This window comes from Ovis canadensis, chromosome 1 (assembly GCF_042477335.2).
Source record: "Ovis canadensis isolate MfBH-ARS-UI-01 breed Bighorn chromosome 1, ARS-UI_OviCan_v2, whole genome shotgun sequence".
Taxonomy (NCBI): domain Eukaryota; kingdom Metazoa; phylum Chordata; class Mammalia; order Artiodactyla; family Bovidae; genus Ovis; species Ovis canadensis.
The window spans coordinates 37,715,097-37,733,322 of NC_091245.1; the positions used below are offsets into that span (position 1 = coordinate 37,715,097).

General features: G+C 36.7%; 1 protein-coding gene across 6 annotated transcripts in view; it reads left to right on the top strand.

The window, feature by feature from the left end:
- The window catches only part of PATJ (PATJ crumbs cell polarity complex component), a 394,842-nt gene that overhangs the window by 89,013 nt on the left and 287,603 nt on the right, over positions 1-18,226 (top strand). For all 6 annotated transcript variants that reach the window (XM_069593029.1, XM_069593048.1, XM_069593038.1 and 3 more), the window contains exon 17: positions 1,300-1,431. In XM_069593029.1, the coding sequence (XP_069449130.1) occupies positions 1,300-1,431 (132 nt within the window). The remainder of the gene's footprint in view (positions 1-1,299; positions 1,432-18,226) is intronic.

Sequence of the window (18,226 nt, forward strand, 5' to 3'; positions counted from 1 at the left end):
AAGGGAAGGCCACTCAAAGATAGATTATCGATTCATTATGTATTGAGCAAGCATTTATTGAGTGTCTGCTATGAGCCATGCAATGTTTTGGGTTGAGGGGATGACCATGGTAAACTCTATGATAGCCCACATCAGTGTAGCCCAGAAGCCAGGCATTTTGTTAATTGCCAAGGCCACAAAGAAAAAGAAGATAATTCTTGAGTCTTAGAAGTTTAGACTATTTGGAAAAGATAAGTCAAATGAAAATAACTTATGTGTGTGTGCTCAGTTGCTCAGCAGTGACGACTCTTTGCGACCCCATGGACTGTAGCCCCAGCCAGGCTCCTCTCTCCATGGGATTCCCCAGGCAAGAATAGTGGAGTGGGTTGCCATTCCCTTCTCCAGGGTTTCCTCCTGACCCAGGGATTGAACCTGCATCTCCTGCATTGGCAGGCAGATTCTTTACCAAAGCGCCACCTGGGAGGCATGAAAATAATACAATGCTATAACTAGTGTAAAAGCAGAAGATTGGAGCAGCTTATTCTGCATAGTCAACTCATTGATACTCTATCATTTAGCTTCCTACGGTTGTAAATGGCAGTGACTCTCCCTGAAAGGAGGGAGCTTGGAGTAACGGGGAATATAGTGTGAAGCCAGGGAAAGTAACAAGGATCTGTGTACTGTGGACAGTTGTGCACGCCTGCTTCCTCCAGGATCAGGGGTTCATTGTTTCAACTCTGACTTTCCCCTGTTTTTAGACTTACATGCGTCCCAAAGACTTGGATTTTTTTCAACTTACTTTTCTAGTTAAATTTTTCTTGAAAACTTCTAGGAGTCAAAAGAAGTGGTATCTCTGTGTCCTGTCTTAGCCTCTCTCTGTGTTGGTATCTTTCTCTCTCTCCGTGTAATTATAAATTCAGGTGTTGCTACTGAAATGTCTTATAAGCTTTGACTTTGTGTGATGTTTTCATATTTTCTTAAATTGCATATTTTTCCTTTTATGCTTCTAATGGGATGACAAAGAACTCATTTTAGTATAAGAGGTCAGTGTTAATACTTTGAATGAAACAGATACTTTAAGTTAAAAAAAGAAACTATATGAACAGTCTGGTTTTTTTCAGTGCTTTAATTTTCATGAAGATTTTATATTAAGTATATGTGCCCCAGTGCATGCTCCTTTTAAAAAGATTAAAAACAAAAACTGTGCATGCCAAAAAGTATCCTCAGTTTGAGGAGAAGCAAAGAGATTGCAGATGTGTTCATTCTTTTCAGTATTGAAAGGAGAGTGTTTTGAAGCATTTATGTTCCTTGTTATTTCAGGCTGAATACAATGTAGATGTCAATACCGAAGAAGATGATGATGGGGAATTAGCACTGTGGTCTTCTGAAGTCAAGATTGTTGAACTAGTGAAAGATCATAAAGGCTTGGGATTCAGCATTTTGGATTACCAGGTATAAGAACCTGTATAGAATTTTTTGAAGCAATTAGTTGGTATTAAAGTTATATGAAGTAGTAATTGTTTTAAGCTCCCACTGACTTAGGCAAAACTGAGTTGTTTAATGTAAAATGCAACTGTCCAAAGGCAGGGTATTGTAATTTTTATTGTTACCTTGAAAGTTGATAAATCCCTTAGTTAATAAAATGCTAGATGATATAATAACTGGACAATAAGGGAAGTGATAGTTTTATACCCATGGATGCTTTTAGAGACTGGAACTTGATGAATTTTTTTATATGGAGGTTTTTTTTCCCTCCAACTTTATTGAGATATATTTCACATACCATAAAATTCACCCATTTAAAGCATACAGTTCGGCTGTTTTTAGTATATTCAAGTTGTGCTACCTTCACCACAGTCTAATTTAAGAATATTTTCATCACCCCAGAAAAAAAACCTATACATGTTAGCAGTCATTGCCAATTCTCACTCTCCTCTCCCTTCCTTTCACAGGAAGGTTTTTATAGTTTTGCTTACCTATTAATCTCAGTGAGCGTAACTAAGTAGAACTGTTCTTGGTAAAATTTATATTTATATTTAATATAGAACATATAATATTTATGTATTTGTATGCCTCCAAATTATAACTACAGTAAAGTTACTGATGCATTTGGGGTAGGGAGAACAATGTGAAAGGTCATAATAAGACATTTATATGTTATACCAATTTACCAGTTAAAGTATTTTTAGACCATCTGATTATCATGGGGAATTAAAACTGTTGGCAAGAAATCTCTTCACTTTTAAGATGCATATTTTAATACATTAGTGCTGCCTAAACACATTGTGGTTTAATAAAGCAAAATGTACTCTATCAAAGCACATAAAATGCCAAGTGATATAAAAATCAATTTTTTTTAAAAATAAGGCAATCGGGAATAGATGGAAAGAAAAATACTTTGAGAATTATGTAAGAACATTAAATTCCATATTTTGGCAGTGTGATTTAAGATTACTGAAATGGATTATGTCTATTTTATTTTTGCTGGCATATTTCTGTGCCAGATAACCCTCTTTATTATTGGAAGTTCTCTTTGGAATATTATTGAATTGTGAGTTGTTGATTCCAAATAATGCATATTTTGAGAAATCTTTATCAAGAAATATTAATACTATAAGATTCTAGAAGTTTATATGTTAGTTAATATTAGGGTATATAAAATAAATGGCTGATACTTTTTCCTCTTCAGTGTTGCCTAGTACAGATGGTAGGTGATTGATAAATATTTGCATAATGATCAAGTAACATTTAGGTTAGATGAAATTAACTGGGACTGAATGAACACATTCAGTTGTCTTTATTGTTGTTGTTAACATGTTGATAGTTGTGATTTAGTTTAGAAAACCCCTTTCAGATGTGGTCTTAGATATTCAGCTGTATTTCCACTATTATTGGAATCTATATGTTTTTGCATTCTTATAATGATTGCTCTTACCCATTTAAAAATGTTATCTGCCAGTTTTATATTTAGAATATTGCACGTTAGAGAAATGCTTCAGAAATTAAAGAAAACTCAAAAACGTCAATAGAAGATGGAAAGAAAAACTTGATAGTCTTTAACAGTTTAATCCCTAGCTAAGAGAAAAATTCTTTTAATCAGTTCTGAGCTTTACACACACACGCATATAGTATAGTATAGTATATATATGTGTGTGTATTATATATGTATATGAGTCAGTGCTTAACACCTTTCATTGTATTCATTTAGGTATGTGTTGTAACAACCTTTTTTTTTTTGGATTTTATTTTTATTTGCAAAATTCTAGGTACCCCTGCATCCCATCTTCCTCACAATCACCATTATACATATAGATGTTTATTTCTGCACAGATTATATAAAGTAATTTTACGGCAAAAGAAATGTTAGATATTCTTGCTTTTGTGCTTATGGGAGAACTGATTGAATAAAAATTTCATTTTCTAAATGCTACTGTGATTCACATTAAAGGGCTCAGCATATTTATTTCTACAGCTAAACCTTGGAAGAAAAAGCATTGTCTTAAGTTGAATGTTTTTCTTAAGTCAGTCTTAAATACGCTTATAGTTGTACACAGTACGGTTTCACCATTTGTCAGCTGTACGTAGAACTTTGACATTTAGATGGCATATAAACACAATTTAAAATTTGGTTTTGAGCAAGTTAATTAATCAGTTGTACCATCCCTTGTTGATAATTAGGTAATAAATTCTAAAGTTCAAAAATATTTTTTGCAGGGCCAGGTGAAAGTTTAGCAAAAGCCATGAGAGGCCACGTTCCTGGTTATTATTGAATTTGATGCTTCATGTATAAATTGATTAGGCAAGCTGAATAGGGCTGATGCTGATCTTCACCCCCAACTCCAGGCTTAGCATATTTCAAATAAGAAGTGCTATAGGAATATCTTAACCACAGAGAGAATACTTTAGTAGAGCGGGAGAGCTTCCAGGTTGTAAAGGACCTGCATTAGCAGTATTGAAGAGATTGAAAAGTTAGTTTGGAATTTTAAGTTACCCATGTTTCTCACTAATGAGTTTTTCTCTAGAAAAATAAGAACTTCCTCAAAAGCCTGACAAAATTAGATACAATATCTAATTTGTAGGTGTTTTTACAATGTCTTTATGTATAAGATGAGGATAATATTTGGCTCAAACAATTGTTTTGGACTAAGTAAATTAATATGTGAAGAAGTGGGAAATGTTATATTTATTTTGGAAATGTCAGTGTTATTAGTAATCATCTAATTTAGAAAACAAGTACAAAAAGTCTTGATACTGTCCTCATACTATAGTGTAACAGGGACCATACTACAGTATTTTTGTATTCTATCAATTTTAACAGTCTAGTTAGATTCGAGAAGCTGATGAGTAGATACCTTTGTAAGGACTTCCCTGGTGGCTCAGACGGGAAAGCATCTGCCTACCATTCGGGAGACCTGGGTTCAATCCCTGGGTCGGGAAGATCTCCTGGAGAAGGAAATGGCAACCCACTCCAGTATTCTTGCCTGGAAAATCCCACGGACAGAGGAGCCTGGTGGGCTACAGTCCATGGGGTTGAAAAGAGTCGGACACGACTGAGCGACTTCACTTTCACTTTACCTTTGTTTTGGACTGTAGCCTATCAGGCTCCTCCGTCCATGGGATTTTCCAGGCAAGACTGCTGGAGTGGATTGCCATTTCCTTCTCCAAACCTTTGTTTAGTGAAGTTTAAATTTAAGCGTAAAATTATGTTCTGAAATGCAGCCAATGCTTGATGACCCATATGTGAATTACCCAATTGTGGTTATAGCCCAGAAATTTACTTTTTACCTAAATTGAGCCAAACCTTAGGAAGAGATAAGTGAGCAGACAGAGGATCTTGAATTGGCCTTGGAATGATGGGGTGACAATCTGGACAGGGAATTCAGTGAGTCACCAGTGATAGAAGTTGTGTAGCTGAGCAGAGAAAAGAAGCAGGTCTCTGTACTTCAGTGAAAGAGCTGAATCTGATACACAGTTCTACAGCTGAGTCTTATGGCCAAAGAGGAAAGCATGGCAATTCATTTTCATGAAAAGTATTTTAAATAGACTGGGGCGAAGGAAGAGGAGAAAGCAACACAGAAGACTTCGTAAATGTAACTCAGGTTGTAAGTCTCCTCATTAAATTCAGGGTAAAGTGATTGTAGCTATTTTGGCTGTGATTTGAATGGAAGTAGGACATTTGTTAGTCTCATGTATGTCTAGATATTGCTTCATGTCATGGTTACGTAAATTCTGGCCCGGTGTGTGTACCATATTGAAGGAGTCCTTTGTCACATAACATCATGCCTTATAGGATTGTGTTATAGAAAACAATGATGTGCACTGTTTGTCAAGGACATGAATGTTATGGCTCAACTGTGTACTGTTTCTAAGCAATATAGAATTCGTCAGAAATTTGGTTGTAAGTTTTTAGAGTATATATATATATATATTTCTTTTTTTTGCCAAAGATAAGTAGATTACATACTGTGCCCTACTTATCTTTGTCTTGATTCCCCGTTACTGATATGTATTATCTTTATTCTCGGAAATATAACTAATGCTAATATTGATATTGGGCTTCCCTCATAGCTCAGTTGGTAAAGAATCTGCCTGCAATGCAGGAGACCCTGGTTGGATTCCTGGGTCGGGAAGATCCCCTGGAGAAGGGATAGGCTACCCACTCCAGTATTCTTGGGCTTCCCTTGTGGCTCAACTGGTAAAGAATCTGCCTGCAATGTGGGAGACCTGGTATGATCTCTAGGTTGGGAATATCCCTGGAGAAGGGAAAGGCTACCCACTCCAGTGTTCTGGCCAGGAGAATTCCATGGACTGTATAGTCCATGGGGTCACAAAGAGTTGGACACGACTGAGTGACTTTCACTTTCATATTGCTATTAATCCTAATATTAATCCAGATAATGAATACAAATTCAATAATAGCTAACATATAGTGAGTGTTTTCTGTTCTCTCTTCTAATTGCTTAATGTATTCCTAATGAGAACTATATGTTATCCTCATTTCAGAAATGAGGAACCTAAGGAACAGAGAGGTTAAGTTAGTTGTCGAAATTCACACAGCTACTATATGGCAAAACTAGAGTTTGAACTGCCAGAATCTGTGCTTTTAACCACCACACATACTGCTTCTTTACTTATCAGTGGTATTTCCATGCTCATTTTATTATAGAGAATTCCTGTAATAAATTTATTGCAGCAAATCTTCCTGTTTTTTTCAGCTTGCTAAACAGTTTTGTATCTTAAAGACAAGCTGCCAGATAGTATTCTTGTTTTCAATGGTTATATGAAAGTTTACTAAGTATTAAAAATTAATAGAGTGTGCTTATATGCACTGTGTAAAAGCTAGCGTTTATTGCTTCAAATGAAAATGATTACAAATTTAAGAATCCTAAATTAGTGCAAGTAATTTGTTGTGGAATAATGTTCAATAATGAAGCAATTATTAGGTAGTCTGAGAGCCTGTAATTTTTAATTTCTACCAAAAAGCTTGAGATAAATTTGGAAGTGTGTGGATTTTACCTTCAGTTGACCTTATAAATTAAACATTGCAAGTGGATATTTTCTGGTGTTTTGATTTATGTTGAACTTTAAATAACCTCTCATGATTATAATTCACTGGAAATGTTTGACGTTAGCCAATTTTTGAACATTAGCCATAATATTGCCATTCTTGATACTTTTGAATTTCAGTGATTTAGCAGGTAAAATTTATTAACCAATAATTCTCGTCCCTCCTACATCCCATTCCTCAGTTCTCTCACTTCCTGATATGGAAACCAAATTCAATTTTTGCCAAAGCAGATATTTTTGAAGGGCTTTGGGTTTATCTCAGATACTGAGAGAAAGAAAAATAGAAAGCATGATAGCACAGCCATTGAGAGGTAATTCATATGTAAATTCATACATAAATACTGTTAGTAACACTTGAACTCGTTTGAAAGACCAAAGATTGCTGATTTTTTAAAAAAAATCGTAAAAATATAACTCCCTATAAAAATTAACAGTGATTATTTTTTCTTAGAAGAAATGGGTTATACAACTTAAATAGTATAAATATGAATATAAAACATTGTGGTACTGCTGAGTCTTGGATATATTATTTCCTAGTGTATGTGAGAAAAACCTAGTGTGCAGTTTTTACCTGACTTACTCTATTAGATGGAATTCTTAAAAATTTTTTGAAAATTATTGGGAGTCTATACATTTCATGTATGTTTTTTTTTTCTTATGTGTGCAACATAATAACATTTGGTACATATTAAAAGTGTTTTAAAAATAAGTAATATATACATAGTGTATAAAAGTTCGAAGTTACGTAATGCTATCCTGTGATGGGTACTTCTGACCGTATCCTATGATATGTATCCATCCTGTGATATGTATCCACAAGTATCCTGTGATGGATACTTCTGACCGTAATCCCTCAGTTTTTATGTCCCAGACAAAAACTCCTGATTTTCTTGTCTGTCCTTCCAGAGATATTTTATACAGGTCCAATTATATAGTGGTAGTTTTCTGATAGTTTAATATTTTTTAATTTTTAATTTTTTTCGATGCATAAATAGAATATGTCATACAATCTTGCAATACATTGCTTTCCCCCCTTCCATTATATGTTCTTGAATTTTGGTATTTATGTGCTAAGTCGCTTCAGTTGCGTCTCACTCTTTGTGACCCTATGGACTATAGTCCACCTTTCTCCTCTGTCCATGGGATTCTCTAGGCAAGAATACTGGAATGGGTTCCCATTCCCTCCTCCAGGGGATCTTCCTGACCCAGGGATCAAACACTTGTCTCTCGAGTCTCTTGCATTGGCAGGTAGGTTCTTTACTGCTAATACCACCTGGTAAGCCCCTAGAGCTACCTTATATTTTTAAATGCCTGCATACTATATTATTGCTGTTGTGTGATAAGTTATTTAACCCAGCTCCTGTACTCAGTTGAGGGGTATTTCAAATAAGACTGTAGTGGATATCCTTATCATACTCTTTTATAAAAAATATGCAAGTAAATCTTGTGACAAACTCCTAGAAGAGGAATTGCTCATCAAAAGAGCATTCATCTCTTAAATTTTGGTACATTTTACCAAACTGCTTGAACATAAATGTTTGTGAGACCCATGTACTTAGACCACTTAAAATTGATATCTTCTGTAATTTCTTTGTTTAAATAATTTTCTGAAAGATAAAGTGTAAGTAGGTGCATAATTCATGGGTTTGCTAATGGTTTTCCACAATATAGACAGATTAAGTAATAGCAATATATAACTATCAACTTTGTTTTAACTGTATATTGTCAGTAATTAATTTATTGACATTTATAGCTAAGAGATGGAGAAAGGAATGGCAACCCACTCCAGTATTCTTGCCTGGAGAATTCCAGAGACAGAGGAGCCTGGCAGACTCCAGTCCATGGGGTTGCAAAGAATCAGACACGACTGAGCGACTAACACTTTCACTTACTTTCACGTGTAGCTAAGAGAAGACATAAGCTATTCATATTCAGACTATGATATTAGTGCACCAAAATCTATTTCTACTTTTCCCACCACTTTTAATCTTGTTATCAGAAGCTGGACTTTTAAAATGGAAGAAATTAAGGCTTAATATTTGCAACAAGAGTTGAGATTTTTGAGGGGCTTCCCTGTAGCTCAGCGGGTGAGATTTTGGGTGAATGCTGCTATCATTACATAGTCTTTAGTAACTTGTAGAAGCCCAGTATCTTTATGTTCATGCCAATAGATTAGTTTATAGAATCTGGGGTATAGAATTTGATAGATAGATATTGATATAATTTAAACATGTAGTAGTACCTATATTAGTAACATTAAAAAGTCAGGTTCAAACCTGTACTGTTTCCAGAATCTAAAATATTCAGGATGGAAATGTATTGTAAGTTGTTATACAGTTCCATTTTAATGCTCAAGGAATCTTATAACGTGTACCAGGATCTGGTTTTGTTTTATTTTATTTTTTTCTTTTTCTTTCTGTTTTTATCTTTCTTGTTTTTTTTTTTTTAAAGGAACTCTGGGTCTTATTCATCCATGTAGGATTAAGATATTGGTACTAGGTAAAATGCAGTCAGTCTGCTCCTAATGGTAGTATCCGTGTTCTTGGAAATATCAATATATCCCATAGCCTACTGTTGAACAAACCATGCAGCTGCATTTAAAGGTCACTTTTGCTCAGTGGAACTTAGGACTGATAAAGACCCAATCTTTGCTCATCCCTGATCCCTATCCACATTTATTTTTATTAACATCAAAGTACTGTAATCTCCAGTGCCAACTGGGCTGAAGATTTCTTTTCGCAGAGGATTTGCTTCCTTCCCCTCTATGGGAATGTTCCATATCCTTTAAATCATTTTAAGCTGCTTCATTTGAAAAATAATTCTTCATAGTGTGTTCATGGAGTGGATTGATTGTGGCTACTGGGGAAATTCTCTCATGGCTTAAAGATTGCTTTTCAAGCCTGCGAAGTGGGTGAATGAAGGGAGGCCACTCCTGGTGTGTGGAGTTTGTAGTGTGCTCAGGATGATGACTGACTCGCAAACACCACAGTGTAGCAAGACTAAAGGCATCAGGAGACCAGAAGCCACTTAATCAGAGATCAAAGAGGCTGTGTGTATATCAGCTTGAAACCCAGATAGTACAGATCAAAAGCTTGCCTTAGCAAGGCAGCTGCAGGGGGATGAGGTTAGCAGGAGGCCTTAAAGATCTTAAGTCAGGCCTGATGTTGAACTTTGCGGGAATTTCATGGCTCCTCTGGAATATGAATTTGGCAAAAAATCCCATTGTGTCTAATGGGGGAGAGAGAGAATAGAGGGCAGGCAGCAAATGCTTCTCAGCTGGATGGTGCTTTCTCATAGGGTCGCTCTCCTTTTCATAAATGTTTCTTAAGGACTGTTTCTGCATTGCTGAGGAGGAAGAGATTCTGAAAATGATACATTTGTTATATTACCTCTAGTGAGTATTCTAGAAATGACTGAATGATAAATATTAGTGTTTATGGAACAACTGCGGAAAGCTAAAATATAGACATAAAGGTGCTCAGGTTTACTGAAATACCTGGTAAATATTTCTTTTCTATGAAATGCTCAAGATATTCCAGGAAGTCAGTTACTGTCAGTCTGGCTTTGCATCTCTGTGTCCCATGTAACTAAAAACAGAACAATAACTTTTTTTTTTTCCTAAAGCGTAGTTTGTCTAAAGAGAAAACTCAGCCTCTAGAGGTGTTTCATCACCAGTCTACCTCTACGTGTGGGTGTGTTTGGAAAGTTCCGCTGGATTCTGATGTCAGTGTTGAGAACTATGCTAGTAGATGAAAGTCATAGCCCTTCCTAGAGTGTGACAGAAGGATGGAATCAGATCCACCAACAGGTATTACGAACCTGTTTTCCTAAGGCATGGTGGTTTCTACTGCGCTGCCCTGTTTGCGGGTATCATTTGGAGCTGGGCAATGATCCAGAGAAGCCATGCTTTCCCAGTGAGGGCTGGACAGTGGTGTTGCCTCCTTCTGGTACCAAAAGCCTAATTTGTTAATGAGGCATGAAAGGAGATCGTCTGCCTGATCTTGACATACCTCTTTCTAGGGCTCAAGTTTCACTTACGGCAGTTCCCACTGTGTTTTGCTTTAATTAGGTATTATGTTCACCAGTATGCCACTGTGAACATAGCATCAGAAAGGACCGGGATTTGCCTTCTGGCTATGACTCCCTCCTAGGACTTCGGACAAGCCTGTTAATCGTTTTTATATAATAATCTCTAAAATAGAAATAATATTTGCCTTTTAAAGCTGTAAAAACTAAATAAAAGATGTATATAAATGCCTACGCTTTTCTGGATATAAAATAATGTGTTCCTAGTTACTGAAAAATGATGACGATGATTCATAAAAATAAAGTCTAAGCATAGACTTGCTATACTTATTATTCATTATCTCCTTCCAAAAATTATTATTCATTTATGAACTGGTATGGGGATATAAAGATGAAAGGATCCACTTCCTTTCAAGATCTTATTTAACAAAAGTATATGGGGCATCTCCTATGCTAGGCATTGTTCCAGACGCTGGGAATATAGAAATATACAAAATAGGTAAGAGACCCTGTGTCCTTACGGAGTTTAAATTCAACTAGGAGTAAAGAGACAGTGGATAAATAATTGTATGTTAAAATAGAATGAAAGAAACAGACTTTGGGACAATTCTCTATAACACATTATGATTTTACCAGTGGTAAGAGGCTTTGTGATAGTTGTTTCTTAGGATCCAGAGAGGCCTCATGGGGAACTGAGGAACACTTTGTACACAAACAGGTAGTAGGCACAGGAATGTCCTAGAATTGATAACTTGGCCCTGATTTCATGTCTTTATTTTCTTTAGTAACTGTGAACTGTTTAATATCTAAACTTTCATGTTTTATCCCTTTTAATGAAAAAATCCTTTGAGAAATTTTCTAGTATTTATAAGATACAGCTACCATTTCACATGATGATAATAATAGCCAGTAATTATGTACTGCTTACACATACTGGTTTAATTATCCCTGTAGCTCAGATGGTAAAGAATCTGCCTGCAATGCAGGAGACCTGGGTTCAATCCCTGGGTCAGGAAGATCCTCTGGAGAAGGGACTGGCAATCCACTCCAGTATTCTTGCCTGGAGAATCCCACGGATAGAGAAGCCTGACAGGCTACAGTTTGTGGGGTCGCAAAGAGTCAGACACGACTAAGCGACTAAGCCACCCACCCACCCATAGCACCTTGAGGCACATCCTACAATCATCCTCACTTTATAGATGAGGACTTTGATGACAGGAGGCTAAGGAATTTGCTCAGGATCATCCAGTTAGTAAGCAGGGGAGCTGGGCTCCCAAGTCTGTGGTCCAGTGGTGTGAAAGTATGGCTTTCAGACCGGAAGCAACACTGATTCTTCATAATTGTGGCTTCAGTGAAAGATGATAAAAAATGTCTTAATTCTCTTTCCAGAGAGAAACATTTAGTACGGTCCTAGAAGGTTGACTTCACATTTCCCTGAATCCTGTGGTCTCTTGCTCTTCCTCCTCTTACCTAGCCGAAGCTCTTCAAAGACCCAACGGCCATTTCACTGCCAGAGAGTAGAAACTGTACATGTTTTACCTTGTGTTTCCTAGTAGGACTCCTTACCGTTTCTCTGGTGTGGTTTCAAAGTTGGCAAAGTTTTGTTCTTCATATCCCAGAGTGCTGGTTGCCCTTTCAAGGACTGAAAAAAAAAAAAAATTACAGAATCTTTCCTAAAGAATGGAAAGCGTCCTGTGTCCTTTGATGGTGGTTGTCAGAGAAGCTCACAGGGTAGAGATGGCTCCTGTCTTTCAGTATCTGCTTTAAGAGGGAGTGAGGACTCAGGAGCCCATGCTGCCTCGAGCCTCCCTTCAGGTACAGAGGTCTGTGTATCTGGAGAGTAGGAGGTCAACACTTCACTGTCGTGTATTAACATGTAAGTGTATTATCAGGGATGGTTTAGCAAGAGCCTCCCTTCAGGTGCAGAGGTCTGCATATCTGGAGACTGTGAGGTCAACACTTCGTTGTCATGTATTCAAATGTAAGGGTAATTAATACCAGGAATGATTTAGCAATTGATAGCACTGTTGGTCTAAAGCACACATGCTCAGTTGAATTTAGAAGGCAGTAGATAAGACAGTAATTGTTAACTCCTCAAACACATATGTCCAATCAACTCCTTTTCCATCATCTTCCTGGTAAACGATAATAAAAGGAGTTACAGCAAGAATAAGAGTAAAAGCACTTATGAAGTGATTACTGTGGGTTTTCCAAGTACTTAATCATGCCTTATCTCATTTAATGCCTTAAATAACTCTACAAAACCTGTATTATTGCCATTTCCACTTACAATGAGAAACTCAAGTCTCAGAGATTAAACAGCTTGAACAGTATCACTCAGCTGGTATCTGTAACTGTTTAGCTTAAGCTGAGAGTAATTTGTTTGGAAAATTAAAATAAATTTCAAAACTAATTCTTTAAAAAAGCTTTAAAAAGTTTTCTGTGTCTATACTTTTCTGGCATCATAATAACTTTCAACTAATATAGTTTTTCTCTAGAAGATAATGGGATATCAGTTTCAGTTTAGTTGAGTTCAGTCGCTCAGTCATGTCTGACTCTTTGTGACCCCATGGACTGTAGCACGCCAGGCTTCCCTGTCCATCACCACTCCAGAAGCCTGCTCAAACTCATGTCCATTGAGGAATATATCTTATTTATAAATTCATTTTCTTCTAAAAATTTTTTCCTTCTAAAAATTCATTTTCTTTTAAAAATTTTCTTAAAAAAAATTTAGATATTTTAGATAATATACATGACATATAAAACACATAACAAAAAATTTACCACCTTAATTTTTAAGTGTGCAGTTCAGTTGTGTTAGGTATATACACATTTCAACTGTTACTTTAAAAATATTTTAATATATTTATTAATTTATTTTGGCTGGGCTGGGTGTTCATTTCCGTGTGGACTTTTTTCCTAGTGTGCTGAGCAGGGGCTGTTCTCTAGTTTCAGTGCGTGGGTTCTCACTGTGGTGATTTCTCTTGTTTCAGAGCATGGGCTCTAGGGTGCCTGGGGTTTAGAAGCTGTGGCACGTGGCCTCAGTAGTAGTGGCTCCCCAGCTTTAGAGCACAGGCTCAATAGTTGTGGCACATGGCCTTAGTTGCTCTGTGGCATGGGAGATCTTCCCAGATCAGGGATCAAATCTGTGTCTCTTGCATTGGTGGGCAGATGTAATGTAGTTAAAATAGAGGGTGGGACTTTGTCCTTGAGTACTACCATCAGCCTGGTGGAATCCCAGCCATTTCGACCAAGTGACGGTGGGGCTTTGAGATAAAGGACAGCTGTGTGGTTCATTTTGTTTTGTTTTCCTTACAAATAGTAAAATTCCTGGGCCAGAAGTGAATAGTAAATACGTAAACAATTATAGCATGATATAAAATTTTCAAAAGATGAGATATCCGGAGACAATATTTAGTATTCAATGAGAATATCAACTAGGAGATTAAGAAGGGGAAAAGGTAAAGTCACGGGACTCTGCTTGAATCAATTAAATTGTTATGATGTTTAAAATAGATTTTTAAAATGTGAAACTATACAGAATAAAATGATGTGCAAGCCTATGTATTTTTTCCTCTACTTTAGATTATATGTTGATCTTTTAGCAAGTTTCTCTGTCCACTTCTCTTCTATTGCGCTTTTATTTTTATTATTTTTTTTTTTAAAATAAAAGTAGAATTTTATTATGCTTTCTTTTTTTTTTTATTTATTTATTTTTTTTTATTTTATTTTTTTTTTTAATTTTAAAAAATTGCCTTGTCTGCTGTACTTACTGTGCTGCTCAGGGACTGTTTCATTCTACGTATGATGCGTGGAAAAATCTATTCTTAATGCCTGAGAGTATTTAGGAGGTAATAAGACACAAGGAGCCAGGAACCATATCAGTTTAATTTATCTCGAGTGCACTGAAAGTATTTTGTTTGGCACTTATATTTTGAATGTGATGGTATTGTGGTAATTGGTATGATTAGTGTACAACTTGGCTATATTATAAAATAGTAAAAAATGGGGTTAGATTCTGATAAGATAGCATAGTCATTATTCATTAGAATCATTTAGTTATTGCCTTGTATTCACTATAAATCCATTTCTTTCTCTTTCCTAAAAGTAAATGCTTAGCTTATTGGTCAAGTCAGAAGATGCTGTTTTAGTGTAATTAATTACCTCCTGTTATCTTAAACCAGAACTGATTTTAATTCAACTAATAGTCTCTAACATGTCTTTTGTTGCTATCAAGAAATGGTCAAAAAAAGTTGTTTTAATATTCATCTTATAAAAAAGAGCACATGTAAATATTTTGTTGTATCTTTTGTTTTGATGGTGGAATACTCAAGATTGTGTAGTTAAGCAGCATTTTTATGAGTCCTTTAAAGACATTAGTAACTACATTTATTCCATGTTTGTGACCAAAGTGTAGTCTTTTTCATTGCTGATGCTGTGTTTTGAATTAACTTCTGTCATTCCCTACTTTTTATAGTGGTTTTGTGACTGTTTTGGTAAAAATTAGTAACAAATTTGACTCAAGCTATTCTGTCAAATTTAGTTATAGGATTTGGGAGTTGGGGAAATGGATCACAACTGTCACGTATCCAACTTTCTCATTTTACAATTAAGGAAACTGACACAGAAATCAAGAACTTGTGAAATTGTCCACAGTCAGGCTGGGGGCTCAAAACTTGTTGCTTGACTTCTAATACACACCCATTCTACCACTAGCGGATTGAATGGCTGTTTTCACTGTCTTCTCTTTATCTATATTTTCTTCTTTTTAGAAGAATGTTTGGATTCCTGTTTCCTGACTGACATCGGTCACTGGAAATTTTAATTCAAGCCAGTTGTGCATCAGAGCCCCTACAGATCACTCTTTTTTCATTAAGATCTACACATCTCTGTGTGTCTGTGCATGTGTAAAAGAACCTTTGCTTTGCCCTTCTTTACACTCAATTCCTTCTTCTGCCTACCTCTACTATGAAATAGCTGGCTGTCTTGTTTTTAATCTTAATGGTTTCTTTCTGTGTTCTCCATTTCAGTAACTTCCTTGAGATTTAGCTGTTAACTCACATTTTAACTTACTACTCTTTGGTTCAAAAAATTATTACCACATTTAAGAATATAGTCTTCAAACCTAGAACAAATTCATAGAGACAGAAAAAAGAATAGCGGTTACCAGGAACTGGGTATTGAGTGGCCAATGGTGGGGGGGAGTGGGGGAATAGAAACTCATTTAATGGGCATAGCGTTTCAGTTTGGGAAGATAAAAACGTTCTGGGGTTGGATAGTGGTGACAGTAGTTATAGCCATGTGGATGTGCTTGCCACTGAACTGTACAGTTAAAAATGGTTAAAATGGTAAATTTTCTGTTATGTATTTCATTCATAGTGTTTATTTTTGGCTGTGCTGGGTCTTCGTGGCTGCGGGGGCTATTCCCTGCTGTGGTGCACAGCCTTCTCTCTGCAGCAGCTCTCTTGTTGCAGAGCGCAGGCTCTAGGCATGCAGGCCTCAGTAGTTGCTGCACATGGGTGGGTAGCGGTTGCTCCCAGGCTCTAGAGCACAGGCTCAACAGCTGTGGCACATGGGCTTAGTTTCTCTGCAGCGTGTGGGATCTTCCTAGACCAGGGATCAAACCCATGTCCCCTGCATTGGCAGGCAGATTCTTTACTATTGAGCCACCAGGGAAGCCCTATGTTGTATATTTCAACGCAACAAAAGGTAATAAGTCAAAAAAGAAACGAGTATACCCTTCAAGAAACAAATATTGGTCTCCTTGCTACTTTCATAGTTTTCTCTCAGTTGACCATTATTTAGTTGGAGCAATTCTCTTATCAAATAGTCTGTGCTAGCTTGCCGTGTGTTATCCAGAAATTAATGTATGTAGAGACTTCCAAATAATCCTTGGAAACACAATTCCTCACCCTAATGTGAGTAACTATTTATGGAGTAAAATTCAGTAGCCTGATTCTGTAATAATGTCACCACAATATTGAATTCATTGGTTGGGAGCTCTGGTTCGTAGAGCACTTTGTGTCTCACAGTTGTCTGAAGTTGTTTTCCTGGTCATTCTTTGGAATCACTTCCTTTTGGTGAAGGACTCCTGTAAAAGAGGAGAACAGGTGATTTGGTGTGGTGAACTATCAGCATAGAGCTTTAGTGACGTTGAATTAAGGGACCATGTTTTCCTCTCATGAGTTTACTATAGGCCAGATTTATATTTTATTTTACCTAGTTGACAATAAGTGTGGACGTTATCTCAGGTAAATAATTTATACCCAACTTTTTACCCAAAATAAACTATGGCCTATGTCTTTGCCATCCTATTGTGGTCTCTACATTCTTATTCCATTATTTAATGTTTTAAAAAATCTGACCCATCACCCAGGGTGGATTTTTCAAACAAGAAGAACAACCCCAGATTTAGCCTTTGTTTTGCGTTCGTGTAGTGAAGTCACTGTTACACCTTGATTTTTGTTTTCCTTCATTGGAGTAGTATCGCAAACATGTAAAAGATGAATGCCAGAAGTGTCCTTGGTTTATATCTCTTATTCCTGTTTTTCTAAAAAATGCCTCTTCCTGAGGCATTGGCCAGTTACTCACTGTGAGCGCTTTTCTTCCCGCTTGTTTCCTCTCCTTTTTATGCAACATTTCCTGCTCCATGCCTTTCCACTGAGTTTGCCTTGGTTGCTGGCTTGTGTCTGTTTTTTAGTTTTGGAGCACTTTTAAGGACAGAGCTCCCTACATCTTCTGCTTGATACCCTTGTCTCTGAGAGAGCCCAGTTCCAACTGAACCACCCCTGTACAGTGCTATCGTTTATGTGAACTCCAGTCTCTTTGCTCTAGGGGAATGTATACAAATATTCATATAATACATTTTTATAGACACTTCAAAACTTTGAATTCCATCCGTTTGGTCATAATGGTTGTCACGTGTTTGTATATATTCACCTGTAAATGTTCTTAGCTCACCAAAGGAATGGATTCTTGAGAACCTAAGTGTAAATTAACATTGGCAAGGTACTTCTTTGGTGGTCCACTGGTTAAAAATCTGCCTTGCAACACAAGGGACACAGGTTGGGGCACTAACGTCTCACATGCTGCGAGTAGCTAAGCTTGCCTGCTGCAACTGCTGATGCCTGCGTGCTTTGGAGCCTGCATGCCACAACTTGAGAGACCGGGCACCACAACTAGAGCGTACGTGGGCCACAGTGAAGATCCCACATGCTGCAGCCAAGACTCGACAGAGTCAAAGAAAATAAATAAAAAATGAAATCAGCAAGCGCATGTTTTAACTGTCTATGTAGGCCGCTGTACATTCTGTGCGCTCTAACTTTCGACTAAGTGCCAACATATAAACCTCTGGTGGTCAAGTGTGGTATTTAAGGGGCTCAGTTTTATACTCTTTGGCAAGGTAATAATAAATATATGTTCTAACAGTTTGCTTTTTCTCAACATTCATTCATTCAGCAAATGCTTACATTAAGAAGCTGTATCTCATAAGTGGCTAAAAGCATAAACTCTGGAGCTTAACTGGCTGGTTTAAATTCTGGTTCTATTACTTACCAATTGTGTGTTTTGGTTATTTATTTTTCCTCTGTCTTAGTATTTTCATCTGCAAAGTAGGAATGATAATGGAACCTACCTCACGTTGCTGTGAGGATTA